Below are 24,463 nucleotides of genomic sequence, written 5' to 3'. Positions count from 1 at the left end.
TCGATTTCAAATCGATATTATATAAATTATATTGATTCGATCTGATTTGAAATTAATAAAATATTATTTTTAAAATATAAAATATTATTTTTTTAATATAAATTTTAAAAATATCATTATATAAATATATAAAATTAAAAAATAATTTTTTTATATAATATCAAATCGAATTTATTTAAAATTTGAATTTGATCATAATTATTTTTTAATTTTATCCTGATCTAAAAATCTAAATTAAAAAAAATTTGATCTCATAAAATCAGATCGATCGAAATCCGTCGGAGACGTTTGGATTGCCATGCCTATATGAAATGATTGCTATTATGTAAGGTTTAGTTAAAGTTTAAGCAAGTTTGAAGCAAGATGGCCCACCTCTCTCTCCGAAACTGCTATCAAGAGTTTTCCAATGGCACGTAATGCTTGTCTAAAACACACGCCTCCTGGCATCAATTCTGGCCACTTTTATTATTTGCAGGGCTAACTAAAGGCTAATAAAATTGTCTCTCAACAAACTGACATAGGTTTGGAATTTCCTTTAGGTTTTACTCTTTCATCATTTTTTTATTATTTAAAAATTATGTATCCATATTTATTTATTTTATATTAAATATAAATAAAATATAAAATTATTATATTATATTTTATATCAATATATTAAATATAAAATATATTTTTTAATTTTTTCAAACTCACATATGATAATTATTAAAATTTTAAATATATTATTTTTATTTTTTAATTTTTTCATATTATAATACTGTTCATGTTTAAAATTAATAAATGTACAAGTAAGCAATCACAAATGTGAAAAAAAAAAAAATTTTTATGGGCTTTAGTAAAGCCCAAATTCGATCCATCCAATAACCATTTCAAAGATTATTATAAAATCAATCAAACCCAATCCAATCATAAAGAAGAAAACAGGACGAAAAGAACAATTCATCAAGAGGCCCAAGCTAGAAGATGAGAACGCCGAAGAAGTTTGCCAGGCAAGCGCCCTGTCACGTTCGCGATAAACACGCAACTCCGACTCCTTTGTACTGGAGCAGGTTTTTTTTATTGAAAAGTCGTTTAAAAATGACGATTATGGAAATCCAGAATATGAAAACTATATATATATAATATGAAAACTATATATATATAATAGTAACCAATGCTTATCCGCAAATCCTACTTTTACTTATCGCTCTCTACTTCCAGCCCGCTATCATTGCTTTTGCCCAAGTTCGTACCTTTGAAGCATGTCATTAATGGCAGCAATTCTCCGTCGAAAGCTTCATCACGGCCGCTCGGCCGTCCTTTTCCAAATAAGGATACTCTCTTCTTCCACTTCTTACTTCGAAACGATGTCGCGGCAGCAGCGCATTGAGAAAATACTTGTGGCGAACCGAGGCGAGATAGCATGCAGGATCATGAGGACAGCGAAGCGTCTAGGCATTCGGACCGTCGCGATTTACAGCGACGCCGATAAAGATTCTCTCCACGTGAAATCGGCCGACGAGGCGGTTCACATAGGTCCATCCCCCGCTCGGCTTAGTTACTTAAACGGCTCGTCCATTGTCGAGGCGGCGATTCGCACCGGTGCACAGGTAAGCAGCTCGAACTCCAATTATTTTGATATGCCACGATCATCTAAATTACTATCTTAAATTTTTTAAAATATAATCTCAATAAGGGATGTTTAGTTTGATGAGTTTAAGCATTTTAGGCTATCCATCCTGGTTATGGTTTTTTATCGGAGAGCTCTGAGTTTGCTAAACTTGTTGAAGATAAGGGCCTTACATTTATTGGTCCTCCTGCGTCTGCAATCCGAGACATGGGTGATAAAAGGTACTGTTACTATTACGATCCGCCATTATTTAGAAGCATTTGTGCTTATTAGTTGTTAATGATGTTTCGATTGTGTTTATTAGTGCCTCGAAGAGAATAATGGGTGCGGCAGGGGTGCCATTGGTGCCTGGATATCATGGCAATGAACAAGATATCGAAATTATGAGGTTGGAGGCAGATAAAATTGGATATCCGATCTTGATAAAGCCGACTCATGGAGGTGGAGGAAAGGTGTACCCATTTTGTTTCCCTTTGTTGTTCATTTCATTGTTGTTGGATTTTTTGTTTCTTTTTGAAGAATGGTGTGAATTGTGAGCTCAATTTTTTATCATTGATTATGTTCCATATGCTTTGTTTGGAATCATTGAATTTATGATATAAAGGATGTCATTAGTCATTGAATTTGTGATATAAAGGATGTCATTAGAATTGTTGAAATATAGTTTTATCCAGATGAGGTTCTTACCATGTTTATATTTTAGGGCATGAGAATTGTACAAAGTCAGAATGATTTTGTTGACTCCTTTTTGGGAGCACAACGCGAAGCTGCTGCATCTTTTGGCATAAACACAATTTTGCTGGAGAAATACATAACACAACCAAGACACATAGAAGTTCAGGTACCATTAGGGCTAGTAATGCCCTTATTAACTTTTGGCTTTTCATTTGGTTGTACTTGATTATTAAAGCTCCATATTTGGAAAAATTAGTTACAAGATAATGTCAAGTATTCTGGAAGCTTTACGACATGTTGGCAAATGTAATAAGCTGCATAGAGAAGATGCCTGTGATAAATTTCATCATCTATTGGTTTTTTGTATTGATCAAAAGCTTGTCTCCTGCTTGATGTCAGTAGATATTTGGTGACAAATATGGCAATGTACTGCATTTATATGAGAGAGATTGCAGTGTGCAAAGGAGACATCAGAAGATAATTGAAGAAGCTCCAGCTGTAACGCCGCTTTCTATATTTTTCAGTTCAAGTCTCTTGTTGTAGATCTACAAAAATTTTGATTGAAACTCCATCAATGCAGCCATGTGTTACAGATGAATTTCGCTCACACTTGGGTCAGGCTGCTGTATCTGCTGCTAAGGTGATGTCTTTCAAAATCATTTTGCTGATAATTGTCGATCTGCAGTTGCAAATGTTGTTATAGATGACTATTATTTCTGTTTGCTTGATTTTTTTTTTAGTAATGCAAATATTTCTGAATGTAATGAAAGTTTTATGTTGTTAAAATTTAAAAGGATCACCAATGGCAAGGCTGGGCCAAGGAGGCCCTATTGCCTCCAAGATTTTTTAAGAAAGAAAAGGTTAAAACGTTGAACTTTATCACAATGAACTATCTTTTGATTGAAACTTATCCTGTTACTGTAATTGTAATATAAAAGAACATGCAGTTAACTACTTTCAAGGTTGTTTGATTAGCTAATCCTTTAGCTGCCAGTGTGACAACTAATGATTCTTGCTGTTGTTTTTGTGGCTAATTGGAGTTAGAGAAACCCTAAGTGTTGATTGCTTCTCTCATGAATTTACTTCTCATATTTATTACTTTTCTTTAATTCTTGCTTATTTTGTATTGCTTTTCATGATGCAAAAGATTTTGGGCATCCTGCTTAGTTTAAGTATTAAGTTTTAACTGCTATAAATGATAGACTGATCTCTGGTGCATGTGATATTTAAAAGGCAGTTGGTTATCACAATGCTGGCACTGTGGAGTTTATAGTTGATACTGTAACAGGTCAATTTTACTTTATGGAGATGAACACCCGACTTCAGGTGCTTGAATCACTCTTTTTCTTTCTATCTTTGATTCCTCAAGGCTCAAGCCTTGACAAGACACTAACAGAGAGCATCCATGTTTATTTACAGGTTGAACATCCTGTGACTGAGATGATTGTTGGTCAAGATCTTGTGGAGTGGCAAATTCGTGTTGCAAATGGGGAGCCTCTTCCTATAAGTCAGGTGCAGGTGCCCTTATCAGGTCAATCTTTCACCCTTTGAATAGATCTACTTGTATGATTTTGCTGTTGCTGGTCCTTCCTGTTCTATCTTTGAGTTTTGAAATTGTCATTTGTGTTTTTTCTACTTGAAATTGTGAAGAAGGTTGCATGTGCATGTGCCTTTTTTATGTTTTTATCTGTCCCTTTTCATAATCATTGAGGAATTGACTGGGGAAATACTGTAGGGTTAGAATTAGGATCCTGTTTGCTAATGGGATAGTAATAATTGTTATTATTCTTCAATATCATTATAACTTTAGGCGTAAAAACTTATTTGATCATATATGATGTTGCAAATGTTATTCGAATTAAGTATGCTTAAAAGAAAGTTGTTGCTATTAATATCTTCAAATTTATTAATTTTGGAAATAGTAATGTGGAAAGATCATTGTGTCATATCCCCCCCCCCCTCTTTTTTTTAAAAAATTGTGACTGAGCTGTTTGTGGATGTTAAAAAGGTGACCTAGATCCAACAAATAGGTTAATGGCTATCTCAGTTTTTGTCTTCTTTACTTGGCCAGGACGTTAATTGTTTTGAAGAGTTTCCAATGCTGAAACATCCTCTAGTGTCATGACATGCGTGGACCTCTAATCTAAAGAAAATATCATTTGTTATGCTATAATTTTAATTTTTCGTTTCTTATATTTATAAAGTCTATTAGGGTTAACAACTTGAAAATTTTATGATTTCTCATCATTTTACAGGTCACGCTTTTGAAGCCCGAATCTACGCTGAAAATGTTCCCAAAGGATTTCTTCCAGCAACTGGAGTTCTTCATCATTATCATCCTCTACCAGTTTCGTCAACAGGTGAAGTTCCTATACAGTATGCAAGGTCAAGACTCTTGGATGTAGAAAACAATTACCTTAATCCACATATTGGAGAATGGTCTTAATAGTAAAAGGCCACATTGAAGGAGTTGTGTCAGATTGTTAGGTAGTCTCTTTTTGCTGATTCTCCTTTGAAGGATTGTAAGTCATGGTTGTTTCCATCAGGCAATGCTAACCATTCTTCAATTTGATAACCTGTCTAAGTGTCCATCCATTTTTGCACTTGGAAAGAGTAGAGAAAATAGGATAATTCCCCTTTTATTGTTCTCCCACTTGCTGCTTGTTTTGAGCTTTTTCTATTTAACAGTTCGGGTTGAGACTGGTGTTGAACAAGGAGATGTTGTTAGCATGCATTATGATCCTATGATTGCAAAGCTTGTAGTATGGGGAGAAAACCGTGCTGCAGCACTAGTCAAATTGAAGGATTGCTTGTCAAAGTTTCAGGTATAAAATCCTTTTTAAGAATTTCTGTTCTAAACTTAGTGCAAAAGAATTCATATTTATCTCTCTGAGATATTCCCACTTATGAACTTGTCCCCAGTTATAGTGAGTACTTAGTGCAAAAGAATTTATATTTATTTCTCTGAGATATGCCCACTTATGAACTTGTCTCTGGTTATAGTGAGTACTTAGATGATCTTCTCACCTCTGCATGGTCGTAGTTTAACATGGAAGCATAATACCAAGGAATGTTCTTTTAAATACCTCTAATTGTAGACGAAAATTGTATAATGAACAGTTTGGAGATGCTTGATAGTTCTTCATGTTGAATTTTTTTTTGGATGTAATGCTGCCGAAATTATGCTGTTTCATTGGCACCTTTTGTCTTTTCTGGATTAATTTGCTGGTTTCTTTGTAGATATTTGTTGCCTCTTATGTGACAGTTTCTACATGTTGGTGAATTTACTATTAATTTAGTCAGCATATTCTCTAGCCAATGTTGTCTTTAAGATGTTTGTTAAGCTTGTTTCAATTGTTCTCATCATTTGTTCTTTGGCAGGTTGCAGGGGTGCCAACTAATATCAATTTCTTACAGAGACTTGCTAACCATAGGGCATTTGAAGAGGGCAATGTAGAAACACATTTTATTGAACACCATAAAGATGACCTCTTTGTTGATCCTAATAATAAAGTAATTTCTAAGGATGCTTATGATGCAGCTAGACTCGGTGCAAACCTGGTAGCTGCATGTCTTTGTGAAAAGGAACGATCTGCTTTGCAAGAAGGTCACTCTGGTAAGTTGATGCTTCAGTTTTGGTCTTGGAATCAATAGTACTTGTTGCTTATCATCATGTAATATTTACATCTTGAATTGTGTTTAGGGGGCCCAAGATTACTTCCCATATGGTGTGCACATCCTCCATTCAGAGTCAATCATCGTGCTCAGAGTACCATGGAACTTGAGTGGGAAAATGAATATGATAGCAGTAGTTCAAAGCGATTAATGCTTTCTATCACTTATCAGCCAGATGGGAAATATTTTATTCAGGTTTTTACCAACCTAAAGTGCAAGCTACATGTTAAAGGATGATTTCAGTAGCCAGTATTTGAAGTTTCTTGTTTCAGAGTGCATTTCTTCTCTCTCTCTCTCTCTCTTTGGTTTGCTCCTTTTATTTTAATTGTGTTACACACTTACACTGCCTGCCAAATGTTCCATTTTCTTTTGATGTGATTCATGATTTTGTACCACCATATACAGATTGTGGAAAACAGTGCCCACAGTTCAGAAGTCAAAGCATCACATCTGGGCAACAATAGTTTTAGAGTGAAGGCTGATGGTGTAACCATGGATGTTAGTCTAGCCATTTATATCAAGGTGAATCCATTTTCTGCAGCCATCTTTAAGCAATCATCTGATTTGTACATTTTAGGTTGTCACTGTTTTCTTCTACATGCCCCTTCTATCAGAATTTGAAGTGTTGATATTTGGTTGGGCATGAGGGCCTTGGTCTTTGACAGTGATGAATCCTTGGTTTTTCAAACCTACCTGTGGCCAATCTTATGACCATGTGAAGGATTCATTTAACTTTGGAAATACCTTGTGGCTCTCATAAAGCCGCCAGGCGAAAGAAATTATTCCGGGAACTTTTCTCACTTCCTAAAAGACTGGAGACTTAGGTGCATTCACAACAATACATCTATGACTAGAGAATTGGGTATAGGACGAATAGATTTTTATATGGTTATCATCTTTCTAATAGATAATGATATTATAATCAGTAGTTATTGGATATGTTTCTCTGACTTTTCATTTATCTTAAAGTATCTGTGTTGGATACTTATTCACCACCTCAAAGTGTACAGGGTATAAGAGTATGCCCATCATTTTGTAAGGTAATTTTGTAAGGTAAATGTACCATTTTCAGATAGACCATGTCTGACCTATATGATATACCCAAGTCCAGGCAACATGGTTTATTAGGTGTAGTAGACATGCTTAGGTATGATCTAGCATAACTAAAGTGAGAGCAGAAAATTCTTACTTCACTCTTTCTCTGTGGTAAAATGATGTAAAATCTTATAATGTTGGGTTACAGGATCAGATGAAACACATACATATATGGCATGGACCACACCACCATCATTTTAGACAGAAACTGGGCCTTGAGTTGTCTGATGAAGATGAAATGCAGCATAAGACAAGTTTCGATACCACAAACCACCCTCCTGGGACTGTGGTGGCACCCATGGCTGGTTTAGTGGTAAAGGTTCTGGTGGAGGATGGGGCAAAGGTGGAAGAAGAGCAACCTGTGTTGGTTCTAGAAGCAATGAAGATGGAGGTTTGTACAACAGTAGCTCCAACATTATGTCATTTTTGCTTTTCACTTATACTGAGAGTTTCTTTATTTGACAGCATGTGGTAAAGGCAACAACTGGTGGTTATGTTCAAGGACTTAAAGTCAAAGGTGGGCAACAGGTTTCAGATGGTTGTGTTCTCTTCAGAGTGAAGGTTAGTTTTTTTTAATTTTGCACTTGACATGGATAGTTTTAGCTCCACAGCATTTAATTCTTCATACGAGGTTGTGACCTGTCTGTTTGGTTATCTGTATCGAATTAGCTTGCCTCTTGAGCTTGAATATGCATTATAAGTTAAATTGGTATATATACATTCAATTTCCTTTGATTTTCATGTACCGACCATCTTACGTAGTATCTGATGAAGTCTTGTTTTTGGCTCTCTCTATTATTCTTGCTTCATCCTTGGAACTTATTTTAAGTGGTCTACATTGCTAATCCATCAAAATTTTTTTCTTTTTTTAAAAAAAATTTATACTAAACGGTTGTACTCTTTATTCTACTGTTTTAATGCATTTCCAATGGCGAGTATATGTGTGAAAACTTGAACTAACCTGTGGTTATTTGTTAAATTATTAATCCCCCATGTAAAAACGTAATTTTTAGGGTATCACTCGCTAAATTTTGTTTCTGCTAGTTCAACACCATCTGAAGATTTGTAACTTGGCTGCACAAGTTAGGGAAATATTTAGTCAGTTCTTTATTAGTCATCAAACTGCCATAGTCAATTGATTGATAATTTTATTTACGCGTGCGGTTACAGTGTTTAAAATAGAGTTGAAAAAGATTCAAATATAGGCTTGTTTAATAGAACATGACTAAAATGAAAATTGTCTTTACTTGGCCAGGAATGAGTAGAATTCATCTTGAAGTTGGGTTTTCTTGGCCAAGCAAATTTATGCAGCTGCTGGTGTCTTCATTTTTGTTCTAAACCACCCAAAATATAATGTATAATTGGTAAGCCCTGTTCCTTTTATCTTTGATAATTGGATATTGTAGTATCTAATTTGAGCCAATCTGTAAGCATAAATGCAATGTGGGATTGCATAATCCTCTGCTACATAAAGAGTGATTTGCTGCACTCATGCTAATCTGATTACCACATCATACTGTGAGAGTTGTTGAATACTTTTATGACCATAAACATCATCTTACATATGGAGTAATGTTGTTCTTCTATAAACCACAACTGGCTTTGGTCGACACAGATTTGTTTAATATTCCGTATGGGACATGGCAATGTCACGCATCATTCATTTTTACATCCAAAGGACACTCCAAAGGACTACGGCACCACATTTCTATAATATATAGTTAATGAAATTAGAAAGTTAAAGGTGCTACACTTTTTCAATTTTTATTTTTTTATAAATAAATTTCGGAAAAAAAATTAATAATGCTCCCAAATACTCTTCTTTGAAGCCATCCAAGGAGTTTGTAAAGGTTGTTTTGTTTGTTCTAATATCTAATTTGGGATTTAGTGCTGTGCCTGCACCTGCTTTACCAAAAACACCCCTTGGCCATCTTCGTAGTTCAAGTTTTGTGCTTTTTTCCTTTAATATGAACATTCAAGTGCAACTATTTCTAACAAATGAGTTCAAATCTTCTGTTTTCAAAAATTAAAAAAAAAAAAGTTGTGTTTTTAGATCTTATTATTATCAATTATATCTGATAAAATACCCTTTCAAAATATTGGATTTGATTCATTTGAGCTGGATAAAGAGGATTAAGACCTTAATACATATTTTTTTGTAAAACATGGAAAAGGCAAAAAGTTGAGTTTCAGGTTGTTACTTAATAAAGTAAACTTCCATTTTGTGTAGAGTGATTAAAATTAAATGACAACATATCATAAGTAAATCGGAGATTTAAATTAATTGCTTGATGTAATTAATTAATCATAAAAAATATTTAATAAATTTGAAATTCAAATATTTACTTTTGCAATCATATCTCATGTTTCCAGATTATAACTTCCTTTAAAAAATCCTAAGCGTACAATGACTAAATAAAAACAAGTGGATGTAACAGAAAGTTAAAACACAAGTAGAAAGGTATGAAACATGTGCTTATGGAAAAGAGTGGTGGGGGCATTATGGTAAAAAATCAGAGGAATCGATATTCCCATCCATGGAAGATCTTAAAATACCGGCAAATCCGTTAAAAGGGACAGGTAAATACCAGTGTATCCTTGTTCTTTTTAATTTCTTATTTTGAAACAGTCATGCCCTCTTAAATCCAATTCAGGCCACAACCGAACCCTCCTCCCAATTTTTTTTTCCTTTTCCCTTTTAAATTTTTTATAAATAAAATTCTTTCTGCTTTCCTTCTCCATTAAACCCTACTTTTTTTTTTTTTACTCTCCCAAATAATCATCCATTTATAAGAAACCTCCCTTTCTTTTCACATTTTCCAGCTGAAAAACATTGTTTTCTGGATCCATTTTCTTTCGCTTGAGAATTCCATTGTTTTTTTTTTTTTTTTGGGTTGTTTTTATTTGTTTTTCGTAAAAAGAAAAAAATGGCAACAAGCAATGATGAGGGAGCTGAAGCTGTTGCAAAAACAGAGACATCCCAAACAGGGGAAAGGGGCTTGGGGACTATAGGAAACCTTAGCAACAATAAGGACATGTTTCTAAGAGCAGATAAGGTAGATTTCAAGAGCTGGGATTTGCAACTGGATAAGCACTTGAGCAGGGCTTGGTCTAGGGACAAACATATTTCAACTATGACAAAGAAGGAAGAGTGGGAAATTGATTTGGCTAAACTTGATATAAGGCATGTTTTAGCTCATGGGACTTATGGCACCGTGTACCGTGGCGTTTATGATAGCCAAGATGTTGCAGGTATCACATTTATATACTTATATTGCCAAAATTCTGAATCCATCTTTTTATCTTGTTCACCATCGACTGCTATTTGCCCCAAGATGAGAGTATTTTTCTGTATGCAACCTTTATACTGATATAAAGATGTAGTTTTTATTACTTTTGACTCGCTTTGATTTGTTCAATTATGATTTCTGTGTTGTTTAAATGTACCCTGGAAAGTGAATTTTCTAGGAGTAGCAGATGATAATGTAACAACTGATTCATATCTTGAGGTTCTGAGTTCTGATTTTAAGCCTAGGATCATATGTATAAGACAGGATACGTTGTGTAATAAGAGGTTCATGCATGAAGCTTGAGGTGAGTCACAGGATGTCTCATGACTAGCATCAGTTCTACTAACTTGACCATAAGTTTATATCGCTTTGAGGTATAACTCTTATAAAAAGATATCCTCCAGCGTTTTGTTCTTTAAATGATGGTGTAGTGAAAGGTGTATGTTTTGGCAAATTCACTATTAGCAAAGAAAAAGCTTTGACATACTAGGAAATTTTCATTCTGTCTAGATGCAACAAATCAGTGCTGAATGCTTGCTATAACTGTCTGAATGAAGCTTTACATTACAACTTGCTCATTTTCTGTGCAATTTATAGAGCCATAGGACCTCTTTCTTTTCACTGTGAAATTAGAAAATAATCCTGATTTCAATGACATTTGCTTCTGCGACAAAACTTTAGGTCAAGAACAACTTATGACCCTTACCTCTTGTCCCTTACATCTGCTTGGTGTAGACAGCTTATGCAGAGTTGCCATGAGGCTCCAAAATTGCTTTATATTTTTCCTTACAGAGTTCTTTAGATGGCATTACTAAAATTTTGAATTAACTTTAGGCCATCAGAATTTTAGTTGTTCTGAATGCCAAATATTTGTTTTAAATGGTATCTTTAATCTGTAGTCTGATGGGGGAGTAGCTATACTATTAGTGCCAAGACTTCAGTAAGTCATGTTTACTTTGGGATGCTTGATTCTTACATGTGTCTAGGGGCAGTAATGTCAAATGATTGTCTCTACATGACTTGCTGCCTACATTCTGGCCCTATTCAATTCCCAGTAAAACATCTTCGTTGCAACATGGTAAACAAAATCATGCTCCACCTTGCTGATATCCTAACTGCAAAGAGTTCTTAATTTTTTAGTGAAGGTACTGGATTGGGGGGAGGATGGGATTGCCACAGCTGCTGAAGCTGCTGCTCTTCGGGCATCATTCCGACAAGAGGTTGCTGTTTGGCATAAGCTTGACCATCCAAATGTTACGAAGGTAAAACCAATTTATACATTTTGTATCGGCTGCAGTTAAGTATGGGAAGATGACTCTGCTTTTTTGTTTTCCTTTTTTCTGAGCTTCTTTTAATGTTATACTGTTGTTGTACTTGCAACACCATGGCATACTTCTTTAAATATTTTGGATTTCGATGTTCAAATCAAGAATAAGCTGCCTCTTGCAGTTTATTGGAGCTTCAATGGGAACTTCCAACCTTAAGATCCCAACCAAAGATGCAACAAGTGAGAATAATAATTCTTTTCCTTCCAGAGCATGTTGTGTTGTTGTTGAGTACCTTCCAGGAGGAGCATTAAAGAATTTTTTGATCAGAAACAGGAGGAAGAAACTTGCCTTTAAGGCTGTGATTCAAATTGCTTTGGACCTCTCTAGGGGGTGAGTAATTTTTCAGGTAATTAGGATTTCCAATGTTTACTATTTGGAAAAATAATGGATATATTTTGTTCAAGTTTTGCAGTTTGAGCTATCTTCACTCCAAAAAGATTGTACACCGTGATGTCAAGACAGAAAATATGTTGCTAGATGCTCGTAGAACGTTGAAAATTGCTGATTTTGGTGTTGCTCGAGTTGAAGCTCAGAATCCTAGAGACATGACTGGGGAAACAGGAACTCTTGGTTACATGGCTCCTGAGGTATTTACTCCTTGGAGATCCGTCGATTACATTATTTGTTTCTCCAATAATTATTATAACAATGCAAACTTTTCTGCTCAAGTGCAACTAAAATTGGATCAAATAAATGACTGAAGCTTGCTCTTTTTTTTTTCCTGGCTATCAGTTCTGTTTTCTCCAAAAAATGAGAATCTAATGCAATGACCTTTGTAGGTCCTTGATGGGAAGCCTTACAATAGGAAATGTGATGTCTACAGCTTTGGCATATGCTTATGGGAAATATACTGCTGTGACATGCCTTATGCTAATCTTAGTTTTGCTGAAGTTTCATCAGCAGTGGTACGACAGGTATGAGTTAAAAATTCAAATCTTATATGATTTGCTAATCTAACTTGAAGCATCAATCTTTTGGCATGGCCTTTACATAAGTGATATTTATGATATTTCCAAATTCCATTTTTTTAACTCTTGCATACCTCGTGGTCATCTGGTTAGCTTAAATAGTCCAGTTCTTCTTTTTGAGTATATTAGCATCAACCGCTGCTTTAGAAGTTACCTGATTTTCTTTCTTATCTTTGCAAATGATCAAAATTTATGCCGAGCTTTTACATCCTTTGCTTTCTTTCAATAAACTTTTACATCCTTTACATCATAATTATCCTTGCTGCACCTGCATTATGGATACATCATTGAAACATCACATACGTAACTTTTACATCCTTTAAATCGGTGGATTTTTGCACTTGAATCTGTACTCCTACCTCTGAGAATTTTGGTTGTAATGTCTGGTGGTATATATGTTAATGATATTGGAGATTGCTGTCTGCAGAATTTACGACCAGAAATTCCTAGATGTTGCCCAAGTTCATTGGCAAGCATCATGCGAAAATGTTGGGATGCACACCCTGAAAGACGTCCCGACATGGATGAGGTGGTGAGATTGCTAGAAGCAGTAGATACAAGCAAGGGAGGTGGCATGATACCTGATGACCAAGCTCCTGGCTGTTTCTGTTTCGTCCCCCGTGGCCCCTGATAACTTTTAGCTCATTCATTTAATTTATGGTACGTATTTTTACTTGAGAGAGAACGTGAAGTGGTTGGTTCATTGTTCAGCTCTAGCTGGTCTTTCAATAACGAGATCATTGTTTCCTATGTTGCACATGAAGTCATGAATCTAATCAATTAAAGACCATGTAGAAGCCGTGGTTCGATCTTTCAATTCAATGCATTGTTTATTACAGAGTAGTATGCAAAGGTCAATATTTCGTATTTAATTCTTTTACTGGCATGAATGCCTAGACTAGGGGCTCAAATGGTTACGTTTCTTCCCAGTAGCTTTGTAGTACGACAGTGAGAATGGAAGTTAAAGCTGAATTTTACAGGGTCATTGAGAGGTTTTTGTTTAAAGATAAAAGAAGAGAAGATTGAAATAAAATCATTGCTAAATTGGGTGTCATTGGAGGACAAAAAACGCCAGGAATAACGGCCCTCTGGGTCAGTGTAAAAGATAAGATGAATGAAACCGAATCAAAACTTTCTGATATTCAGATACAGATGTTTCACTAAAACCTGAGTGCCAAGAAACTTTTCAATTGTTCCTAGAAGATTTTAGTGATCTTTAAAGTGCAATATAGATTGGTGGTGTAGTTGGATAGCAACTAGAATGATAAGGAACAAATGCTTTTGTTGTTTGTGCTGCACTTGGGAGGATTATGAACGATAGAGAATCTAATTCCAATGCAGGTTCTCACCACTTCTTTAACTTCATATTTTTGCTGTTCAAAACCAGTGGTCCTGTTCAAGTTGCTGTTGGGAGATTTGAAGCTAAACTTCAAAGACACTCAAAATTGAATCAATGATCATTTTAGCAATTTGTGGTCTATTGGTTAGTATGATGACTCTTTCAAGCTTTCTTCAATTATCTCTGGACCTTGCAACTACTGAACTAAAAATTACCATCGGTGAGAGTGATTCTCATTTCCCGCCAAACGTAGGATAATGATGACACAAGTTTGGATGAGACAATGCTGACTCATATTTGCTTAATACAAATAATTATATACAGTTTAACTGCGTGCTTACGGTAGCCAATGGTGTTCTGTTCATGAATGAAGAGCACAAAATAATTGAGAGTGGTTTGCAATACTTTTTAACTGTGAACATGCTTTCAGTAGCCAATGGCTTAATTTAACATCACACTGCTTTTGATTAAGCCTTATTTACTCTCAATTTTTAGAAGAGTAATGCATGTTATATTACTTTTCATATTTATGAATAAAATTTTTAATTTGATACTTTAATTTTGCTTCTATCAATATTTTATGTAATTATCGGTATTAAATAATATGATAACGTAATTGATTTTAATTAATGAAAATATAACACGTGCCATGATTTTATTTGTTAATTGCTTGTTATGTCAGCATATTATTAAAGGAATTGATGTATGTGATAAATGAAATAATAAAATAAAAGTGAGTACCACATTGTGAATTTTTTTAAAAGCTATAAAAAGTAGTATAATTCAAAAACCAAATTACGTATTAAAGAATGATAATATTTAATATTTTCAATTTGCTTTAATTATTTTTCTTTTTATTTTTTCAGTCAAAAGCTTGGCTGTTTATCAAGCATATATAACAATATTAGAGTTTTGATGGAGATAAATAAGATAATTATGTTTGGTGCATAAGATAATGGATATAATAGGATGATAATTATTTTATATTAATTTTATTTTATATCTAAAAAAAATAAGATTATAAAAATAATTAATTATTCTCTTGATATAAGATAATTTAATTCTTTTAAAGTAGAAATGATTATTTTTAATATATAAGATTAAACTTATGTATCTTATTTTTTAAAAAAAATTATATAAATAATTTAAATTGTATAATTTTAAAAAAAGATAATTTTAATCAATAAATAAATTATCTTATCTTAATTTTTACATACATCAAACATAAAATAAAATGATATTATTTAATTTAATTCTATTTATAATATTATTTTATTTTATTTTATCATATTTTATGTACTAAACACATCTTTATAACATTATATCATAGTGAAAATTTTAAATTTTATTATCAAAATTAATAGGAAGATATATAAAATAAAAATAACAAAATATTTAATAATTTTTTAACTCATTTATAAAATAAAAAAAAAATTTAACTGTTAATGTATAAAAAAATAAACTCTAAAATTAGTTACAAAGCTCAGTACATTTGTGTTCCGCAAATTGAAATGGTCATTATCGTAATATCGACAACTTCCCGGGGCCAAAGGGTAAAACTGATTTTCTCCATAAATTGGTGTTGGAACTCCTCTAGACTCCAGTTATTCCACTTCGACCAGAAAAACATATGGTCCCTACTAAACGGTTATAAACTCGCCCTTTATCAGATGGAAGCTCGTAACATCCCAAAGACGCCGTCATTGATGAGGGAATTCCTTCGCCAGGTGGGAGGAGTCGCCATTATCGACGGTGGATTGGCTACGGAGCTGGAACGCCACGGCGCTGACCTGAACGATCCCCTCTGGAGTGCCAAATGCCTTCTCACTTCTCCTCACCTTATTCGCTCCGTAAAATTCCCTCTCGCCCTCAAGATTATTTTTCTGAACCTTGATTTTATTTTATTTTAGTTCTCTTTTTTTTTTTTTTAAATTCAATGGGGGTAATAATATGGAATTAATTTTACGTTAATGTAAGGAAGTTTTCAATTTGGATGGAAGGTAAGAGGATTGGCATAGCAGTGGAAAAGAAGTGGTTGAAATAGGTCTTTTTGGAAATTTCAACTGTTATGCAACTGGCTCTATAATTTATTTATTCACATGGAACTGAATTATACTCTGATTATTTATAATTTATAAACAAAAAAAAAAGTGTTTTGATTTTGGTATGGAGGCAGTATATACACATTTCTTTAATCATTGATTTCATAGACCACAGTGTAGAGGTGGTCTCTGGTGAGTCAGGTAAGTGGCATTTAAGGGTTATGAAAGTTGTTTGGATACAAGATACCGTAGATTTGATTTTGGAAATTGGAGCGAGGTATGGGCGGACTCTAACGACTTATTACTGGACCTTGTCACTGAGTCAGTTTTTGTTTCTATTGTTTTGATTATCATTTTACTGCTACGAATAAGCTAATGTTATGAATGAATGCTTGAGTTTGGACCACCATCTTGGGTATTTAATATTGTGGTGAAACTTGAAAGAATTTGACCTTTTTTAGTTTGTAGTCCTTGTCTTTATATCTGTACTTGCTCTATCTCTTTCTCTCAGATAATATGAAAAGGGAAAACGAGTGATGACGATATTGGGGTTCGGATGTTTTAAAAGCTTATCTAGGAGATTTTAGTTCTGCTGTAGGCTTTGAAAAGTGAAAACCCACGTAGTAAGTTTCAATGACCAAAAAGTGCTTGCCAGTTGTCTTTAAAAAAAATGAGATGTGGGTTTGCATTAGTCAACACAATTTCAAGATTAATTATACCATTCTAATTATTAAATGTATTAGGAGTTACGAGACTGAAAGTAGAATACTGTCAGACAATTATGCAAGTCCAAAAAAACAAGAATAATGTGAAAACTTTTGGATTGCTAAAAGTTGAGGTGTTGAAAAAGCAAGCCTTATTATTCCTTTTCTGTTTTGCACTTGTTCAGTAGACTAGGATTCATCTGGTCAGATCAGAAGATCCATAATTTTATGTATATATTTATGTCAACGTAACATCATTTGATTGAAAATTTTGTTATTTCAAGTTGTTCATAGTGAACAGCTCCAATCATTGAATTTCTAGTGTTTCTGTAACTTTTCAATATCTCCTAAAAGTGTAGTGGTTTTGAAATAGATCATATGTGATGTTAGTTGCTTCTCTAGATCATTTACCAAACTAGTTTGAGCAGGTACACCTTAACTACCTTGAAGCTGGTGCCGATATTGTTATCACAGCATCCTATCAGGTATTAAAAACTCTCTCTCTCTCTCTCTCTCTCTCCACAACTAATCTGAGTTTACATATCTTTAACAGGCCACCATTCAGGGGTTCGAAGCAAAAGGCTTTTCTAGAGAACAAAGTGAAGCCTTGCTTAAAAAAAGTGTGGAAATCGCCTTTGAGGCTAGGGATATGTATTATGAAAGATGTAAAAGATCTTGTGATGGAGTAGGAGATGGTACAATACTCAAAATTCGTCCCATCTTAGTTGCAGCATCTGTAGGCAGCTATGGGGCTTATTTGGCTGATGGGTCTGAGTACAGGTGTGTCAACCATCTATGCAAATATTATTAAGTAATATTTAATCCAATCCAACTTTGTTGCTCCTAGACTCTCTGCCATGATCTGTTATCCTTTTGTGTAAATGAAAATCATTATATTTGGAGTAAATACTAACATGTTTCCTTCTTTCTGTGTTGTTATATTCTTTATACCAGTGGGGACTATGGTGATGCAATGACGCTAGAAGCTTTGAAAGAGTTTCATCGTAGAAGGGTTCAGGTCCTGTTAGAGGCAGGACCTGACCTAATAGCATTTGAAACAGTTCCGAACAAGATAGAAGCTCAGGTATTGCTGAACATTTATTGGTTCTAAATAAAAGCTTTTTCTTTAAGAAGAGTGTATGGGACAAACCCAAGTTGCTAATTGCTTCATGCCTTCCATGCCCTAAGGTTTCCCAAATTGGCTAGTATGGTGTCTGCCTTTTGATTCAATGCTCAATTTCTACTTTGTTGTTTGATTTGTTCCATCATAATGTTAAGATTTTTATTTTATTTTTTTTTTTGGGGGGGGGGGGGGGGGTTAATGCAGGCTTATGCTGAACTATTAGAGGAAGAAGACATAAAGATTCCTGCTTGGTTTTCTTTCAACTCAAAAGATGGCATCAACGTAGTTAGTGGTGATTCTTTGCTAGAATGTGCATCAATTGCTGAATCATGCAAGCAAGTTGTTGCTGTTGGAATCAACTGCACGCCTCCTAGATTTATCCATGATCTGATTTTAGCTATTAAGAAGGTTTTGATTTTAGCTATTAAGTTAACAATCGTTCTAGTTGAATTATTATACTCTTTTTTTTCCACCTTTAGTTGGATGTGCTGCACTTTGCTTTGCTTTGCTTTCTATTTATTTATTGTTTGGTACTATACTCTTGTCTAATGCTGAGAAATTCCATTGTGTAATCTTCTTTTACAATATTTGTATCTGTTTTTTCATAATACTAGACAGTTACAGTGATATGTTTCATGATCATATTATTAGAATGTACATATCGTATATTGATGGATACTAATGCAGACAAACTTTTGTGAGACATTTTGAAGCTGCTCAGACTGGGTCTCTCCTTTTTTATTTCTTTTTATATGTTTTAGGAATTTGTTCCTGTAACTTTGTAAGCAAGAGATTTTGATGAATTGTGCAAACTTATGTGGTTAATAATTTGTGCAGGTCACTACCAAACCTATAGTTATATATCCCAATAGTGGTGAGAGTTATGATGCAGATCGGAAGGAATGGGTGGTGAGTTTGTGTTCTTTTTCTTTCTCTGCATGAAACATCCCCTGCTTTAAAAAAAAAGGGTCTAAACTCTGAAGCAACAATTTATTTGAATAAAAAAGGTCTGATTAAAGAATAATAACTAGAGTTTTATGTTGTTGCAAAAATGATATCAGGAAGCATCTCTTGATTGCTAAGTCTAAACTTAACAACATTAAATCAAGTGGTATCACTTACTTGATTCCTGATACTGTTGTTTCTAAGTTGTAGACTCTGAGTGATAACCACTTTAAGTTGTTTGGTTGTGATAGCAGGATAGGTGAAATCTCAAATTTTGATCCCGACTTGGGTCCTGATCTCTTCTGCAACTTTAAACTACAGTTAACAAACTTCAATTTTCATTTTGCTTTGAAGAAAATAAAGGAATGATAAAGGAAATTGCAAAATATTGAGAAAAAAGGAAAGCTGAATTATGTTGATTTTCTTCAATTCGGTTGTTCCTGTGTCCAAGTGGAGCCTTCATGGTCTGCATCATTGTTTCTGGGACATGCCATACCAGACTTATCTGCATCATTGTTTCTGTGATAGGTAAACACCGGGGTGTCAGATGAAGATTTTGTCTCCTACGTAAACAAATGGTGCGAAGTTGGGGCTTCCTTTGTAGGAGGTTGTTGTAGAACTACTCCAGATACTATAAGAGCCATATACAGGACACTTTCCCACAGATCTCCCGCTGCACCCATGCAGTAATTATAACCAACAGCTTGATTATATATGCAACCGGGATGCTGAGGTGTCTTAACTTAAAGTTTCTAACTTCTTTCCGATTTTAGTCTGAAGAGAATACCTCCCACCAGCTTTGCCTAACATCTGTTGGTGAATTGCTGTTGTAGCTGCTGAGATTTTCGTTTCGTGACGGGCATGCGGCTTGTCAGTTTTGGGCATTAGAAGTGATAACAAATCTGAGGGATAGAGTCTTGTTTCCTGAGTTTCTCTTTGTTCTAACTAAAGTTCGTTAAAGGTTAAATTTTTGTTCAAACAAAGCAAAGCAGTGCTTAGCCTAAAATAAGTTTGTTGGTTTTTATCACTCCGAGAACCTGCTTTTTATTTTGCAAGCTGATTATTCCTATTTTTATCTTACATAGTATGATTAGGTTTAGCCAAGAATAAACTGAAAGAAAAGGGTATAAATTGAACAAGAAGGTAAGCGCCCTTGTTCATCAACTTCACTCCAATATAAGCAAAGAACTAAATTAAAGGACTCTAATTTTATAATTATCGAATCATAATAAAAATTATTTTAGGGGTTTATTATTTGTGTGGGATTTATATAAAATTATGATGGATTTTATATTATTTTGAATTGTGATTGATTAATTATAGATAACATGCTTTCACTTGAGGAAATTTATATGTAGAAATTTGGATTTTTGTGATTTTTATGTTAAAAAGAAAATATTAGTATTTGTTCCATAAACAACATTTTTTTGGGGGTTTTCCTTTTGTAGAATTCATCAATAAAATTAGAAAACGTAAGAGAAAGGAATTTTTTATAAAGGAGATCTTGAGATAAAAAAAAGTTTTATTAAGTGTTCAGATTTGCAGTATAAATCTGCTGGCTGTCAATTTATAAAAGGTTAGATGAATTAACTGAAAAAAAAAAAACCCTTTTAACACAACGAAGATGTTTGCTTTTTCTCCTCTTTCGGTTTCTAAGAGCCCAACCCAAATTTATTGGTTAATCGAAACTATGGAAATTATTCATCAGTTGGAGGCCCAATAAACCGATTCTTCGCGTCAGATTGGTGCTTAGAACCCTAAAAAACCTCAAATTCCTTGCTCCCTCCTGACATCCGCCCGCTAAAGCTCCAACTTTTCAGGAAAGTGAAGTATGTGTTGTGTTCATTCCCGTCACCATGTACCTTCCCGATGGAGCTTGACTTGAAGACTGATACTGAAAATGGTTCCCTCCCTCATTCTGGTTAAGCAAGGAGCTGAAGCTGTAAGTTAAAAATTGCACTCTTTTTGCTCTGATAAACCGATTTCGTTGTAAAATCATTGTTTCGCTTTTCAGAGAGTTTTCGAGTCAGTATTCGTGGGGAAAAGATCATTCATCAAAGAACGTTTCTCCAAGATATACAGGCATCCTTCTCTTGATTCTAAAATCAATCTCAAGCGTTTAAACGCGGTTCGTTTTTCCTTTTTTCCAAACCAATTTTCCCTCCTTTTTTCGCCTTTTTCTATTAAAAAAAATCAATGAATTTGAGGTTTGTTTTGTTTGGAGCTGCAAGCTAGGTGCATGAAAAAGGCTCGACGACTTGGCGTTTCGACTCCAGTTCTTCACGGCGTGGACCCTGTGCTCCATACACTGACTTTTGAGTACGTGGAAGGTCCTTCTGTTAAAGATATTTTCCTTGAATTCGGGCTTAGCGGCGTCGTTCAAGAACGTTTAGATGATATCGCCTCTCAGATTGGCGTCGCAATTGGCAAACTGCACGACGTTGGACTTGTTCACGGTGACCTCACCACCTCAAACATGTTAATCAGAAATGTAACTAATCAGCTTGTCAGTGGTTATTTTATCGTTAATTAGCTTTTAGTCTTTGTAGTTTAACGGCTCAAATGCTTTTTCTTCTTTTTAGGTCCTTATCGATTTTGGTCTGAGCTTTACATCAACGCTTCTAAAAGACAAAGCTGTGGACTTATATGTCCTGGAACGAGCCTTGATTTCAATGCATTCTTCGAATGTGGTAAGAAACAACATTTATTTATTTTTAGTTTTGATGATAGTGTCAGAAGTCAAATTGTCATTTTCTTGTGCTGTCACATAGATTTAGTGAATCGTGATTGTTTTTTATCAAATACATATAAAACATAAAAATTAATAAATTATAATTCTAGTAGACATGCTAAACATGAAAATTTTTTTTTTTTTTATTCAAAGGTTTTTGCTAAAATATTAAATTTCGTACCGTATCATCTTGTCATATTTAAAATTAGCAGCTCTCTTTGATACTGAAGACATTATATTTGAAATCATCAAATGCAAAACAAGGAGTGTTTTAGAACATTAGCGTTCACTTGTAACAAGAGTCCGTCAATTTTGTTGCGGCTTGCTTACCATGATGAATTTGAAATCCCAGCGAAATACTGGATTTACAAATAGTTTCACTGAGCGGTTGTGGAATTTAATGCAGATTCTAAGAGGGTCATTTTGAGTGAAAAATGTGTCAAGTTGGCCTGCTTTGCTAGGAAGTGAAATAGCATGTTGTCTCAGTCCTTTTTAAATTCAAATGAGACCAGAATCTTATCATCTTATGGGTGCTTAAACTTGATTCACAGATAAACCATATACTTGATGCATACAAGAAATCATCAAAGCAGTGGTCTTCCACTTTTAACAAGCTAGCTTAAGGTGCTAGGGTCTCTGATCCATTCCATGAGCCCTCCTTTCTTCTCTCTATTTTTAAGTTTAGAAGGGCCTTTACTGTTTACCCCCCCTACTGTATACCATCTCTGATCTCATTTCTTGTGTTCTTGTTTCACAATGAACCGCAGTGCGACAAATGGGCTGAAAACGCACCATGGTTGGATGAGCTACCTTCATAGATGGGTTATAAAGTACGAGAAATCTGTTAAGACTGATTAATGCAATGGAAAGAAAGGTATTTTCTATATGTTGCTATTGTAATGTGCATGGTGTACATATACATGATTTATTTCTACTTGGGATCATGTAGGCTCCCCCCCCCCCCCCCCCCCGGCTTTCAATTCTGTTAGCTTGTCTTACTGTTGGATAACTTTTACCACATTCAAGTTACTAAAAACACAGTCATTGTAGTCAATTTTGATAATTGTCAGGGTTGGCAAAGATGCAAGGCTGAATTTGTAAAATGGTGGATCTTTCTGGTTCAATTTCAACCAGAGCGCCATTGGCTTTATACATATTTCAGCAAGATGGTACTAGAAATGTTCTTAGAAAGAAAATTTTCTGGGCCAGCTTTGTGTTGACTTGGACCATTTTCTATCCATTAAGTCCAGGTCTTGCACTTGAATTGTTTAGCTCCTATTATGGGAAAAGGAAAAGTGGTAGTTGACTATTTGGTGCCTTGGACTCAATTCCTACTATCGGTCCAGCCCTAGTATATGGAATTTGTAAAACTTGATTTAGATTACAATTGAAGAAATTCATGAAGAAGATACCAAAAGAATGGATCTTAACTCTTGGCAAGGACAGGCAAGCGTGTATTTCACTCGTAATTTTTTTAAATTATAATTCTATAATTATTTAATTACAATAAAAAATTATGTAAGAATTTACTATTTATATAATTATGAATTTCAGAATTGTGAAGGTCTTGGTTAATTTTACATAATTTATGATTGTAATACAATAATTGTAGGAAATATATTTTCAAAAATATTTTTTATTCAAGGAAATGAATTTATATTAAAAATAGTAAATATATTATATAAAATATTTTTAAAAAATTATTAACTAGAAATTTAAAAAAATTATGAGTTTTGAGTATAATAGAACTAACAAATTTCATATTCTCATTTGTAATAAAAAAACTATATTATATATACTAAATGTAAAATTAAAATCACTAAAAAGAATCTTTTCCCGCCAAGTTGTTAACCAAGCCAAGTAGTAACGGCCAACCAATCTTCCTCTCACTGATTGGATCAACAATTGCCTTAGAACACGCACGTGAAGCACCTAGGTTTCAATCTCCTTTTCTCCGACTCTTTCATCCTTTGCCTTCCACCGCAACGGCACTCTACTCGGAACCCATGCGCTGAAATCCTCTGTATGATCTCATTTTACGACCAGAAACCTAACGAATTGTTAGTAAATTTAAGAACAGTATAAGTAGTAAGAAAAAAGAAAATATGGTTTTGAAGCGTGAATAATACTATTTTAAAGGTAATTATGCCTATAGAATATAACAAAATCTTAAAACTCTTTAAATTAGAAGTAGTGAAATTAGTCAAGCAAAAATATCTATTTATAATAAATGAACATTCATCAATTAAGCCAATTCAAAAAATCATGACATTTTGTATAATCATATTTTATTCTTTAAATAAACTTTATTTAAATAGTTATGTTTTTTACTGTTCAAACATATTTATTCAGAATTAGTAATATTTCGAAATAAATAAAAAATAATAAAAATTTAAAAATTAAATCTATTATTATTATTATTATTATTATTATTATTATTATTATTATTATTATTATTATTATTATTATTATATATAGATTGAAAAGAGATTGGACAAATATGTGTTTACAATTGTCTTTCTTTATACATTGTTGAGAATTAGAAATAAGACGAAAATAGAAAGATGACTATTTTCTCCGGATGATGTTATAAATATAAACAACATTTTTTTTTTGAAAAGAAAATATGGAAGGTTTCTCTAAGCAGAGGTTTGATAATTTTTAAAATTTTAAAAGCTTGTTTAAGTAGAGGCTCGATAACTCTTGAAAATTTAAAAAGGCTTTTCTGACTAGAGACTGTGAAATTTTAAAATTTAAAAGGCTCCTCTGATTAAAAGCTATGAAACTTTAAATGGCTCCTCTGACGAGATGCAATGAAACTTTAGAATTTAAAAGACTCTTCTAACCAGAGGCTATAAAACTTTAAATTTAAAAGGCTCCTCTGATCAGAGGCAATGAAACTTTAAATTTAAAAGACTCATCTGACCAAATAATGAAAC

At 33.9% G+C, this 24,463-nt stretch overlaps 4 protein-coding genes across 17 annotated transcripts; all 4 read left to right on the top strand.

Annotated features, from left to right (window-relative positions):
* Positions 1–1,142: 1,142 nt before the first annotated feature.
* On the top strand, positions 1,143–8,615 carry MCCA (methylcrotonyl-CoA carboxylase alpha chain). Of its 2 annotated transcripts, none has more exons than XR_016341030.1 (16): positions 1,143–1,589; positions 1,709–1,830; positions 1,914–2,061; positions 2,313–2,450; positions 2,687–2,782; positions 2,865–2,924; positions 3,518–3,610; positions 3,704–3,815; positions 4,540–4,644; positions 4,973–5,109; positions 5,666–5,900; positions 5,988–6,232; positions 6,365–6,481; positions 7,203–7,445; positions 7,520–7,615; positions 8,310–8,615. XR_016341030.1 is itself a non-coding variant. In XM_022871977.2 (16 exons), exons 1-16 carry the CDS (start codon positions 1,242–1,244, stop codon positions 8,313–8,315), a joined length of 2,223 nt encoding a protein of 740 aa, XP_022727712.2. In that variant the 5' UTR covers positions 1,143–1,241; the 3' UTR covers positions 8,316–8,615. The 2 variants fall into 2 exon arrangements, 1 of the variants encoding a protein (XP_022727712.2); XM_022871977.2 differs by having other exon boundaries at positions 5,988–6,154.
* Positions 8,616–8,755: 140 nt separating this feature from the next.
* On the top strand, positions 8,756–14,538 carry LOC149519783 (serine/threonine-protein kinase 52-like). Of its 5 annotated transcripts, none has more exons than XM_089758601.1 (7): positions 8,756–10,306; positions 11,485–11,606; positions 11,794–12,002; positions 12,085–12,259; positions 12,452–12,586; positions 13,068–13,300; positions 14,028–14,538. In XM_089758601.1, exons 1-6 carry the CDS (start codon positions 9,982–9,984, stop codon positions 13,269–13,271), a joined length of 1,170 nt encoding a protein of 389 aa, XP_089614727.1. In that variant the 5' UTR covers positions 8,756–9,981; the 3' UTR covers positions 13,272–13,300; positions 14,028–14,538. The 5 variants fall into 5 exon arrangements, with proteins under 5 accessions (XP_089614727.1, XP_089614726.1, XP_089614728.1 ...); XM_089758600.1 differs by having other exon boundaries at positions 13,982–14,538; XM_089758602.1 differs by lacking the exon at positions 14,028–14,538 and having other exon boundaries at positions 8,756–9,634; positions 10,028–10,306; positions 13,068–13,476.
* LOC111283426 (homocysteine S-methyltransferase 2-like) lies at positions 13,163–19,820 on the top strand. 4 transcript variants are annotated; one of them, XM_089758604.1, is made up of 9 exons: positions 13,262–13,300; positions 14,028–14,123; positions 15,650–15,829; positions 17,154–17,210; positions 17,279–17,505; positions 17,680–17,809; positions 18,053–18,256; positions 18,686–18,757; positions 19,322–19,820. In XM_089758604.1, exons 2-9 carry the CDS (start codon positions 14,094–14,096, stop codon positions 19,481–19,483), a joined length of 1,062 nt encoding a protein of 353 aa, XP_089614730.1. In that variant the 5' UTR covers positions 13,262–13,300; positions 14,028–14,093; the 3' UTR covers positions 19,484–19,820. The 4 variants fall into 4 exon arrangements, with proteins under 4 accessions (XP_089614733.1, XP_089614732.1, XP_089614730.1 ...); XM_022871981.2 differs by lacking the exon at positions 13,262–13,300 and having other exon boundaries at positions 14,027–14,123; positions 19,322–19,526; positions 19,627–19,820; XM_089758606.1 differs by lacking the exon at positions 14,028–14,123 and having other exon boundaries at positions 13,164–13,300.
* A 349-nt stretch (positions 19,821–20,169) lies between these two features.
* LOC111283470 (uncharacterized) lies at positions 20,170–23,001 on the top strand. 6 transcript variants are annotated; one of them, XR_016341031.1, is made up of 7 exons: positions 20,413–20,735; positions 20,808–20,921; positions 21,018–21,284; positions 21,376–21,483; positions 22,076–22,148; positions 22,292–22,398; positions 22,595–23,001. XR_016341031.1 is itself a non-coding variant. In XM_022872048.2 (6 exons), the coding sequence occupies exons 1-5, from the start codon at positions 20,694–20,696 to the stop codon at positions 22,145–22,147; spliced, it is 603 nt and encodes a 200-aa protein (XP_022727783.2). In that variant the 5' UTR covers positions 20,413–20,693; the 3' UTR covers position 22,148; positions 22,292–22,618. The 6 variants fall into 6 exon arrangements, 4 of the variants coding, with proteins under 4 accessions (XP_022727786.2, XP_022727785.2, XP_022727784.2 ...); XR_002689393.2 differs by lacking the exon at positions 22,076–22,148 and having other exon boundaries at positions 20,407–20,735; XM_022872048.2 differs by having other exon boundaries at positions 22,292–22,618.
* The last annotated feature ends 1,462 nt before the right edge of the window (positions 23,002–24,463 follow it).

Source organism: Durio zibethinus, chromosome 3 (assembly GCF_047325235.1).
Source record: "Durio zibethinus cultivar Kanyao isolate XHJ-2024 chromosome 3, ASM4732523v1, whole genome shotgun sequence".
In the NCBI taxonomy this organism is placed as follows: domain Eukaryota; kingdom Viridiplantae; phylum Streptophyta; class Magnoliopsida; order Malvales; family Malvaceae; genus Durio; species Durio zibethinus.
Note: the sequence above shows the minus strand (reverse complement) of the source record. Positions and strands in the feature narration are given on the sequence as shown.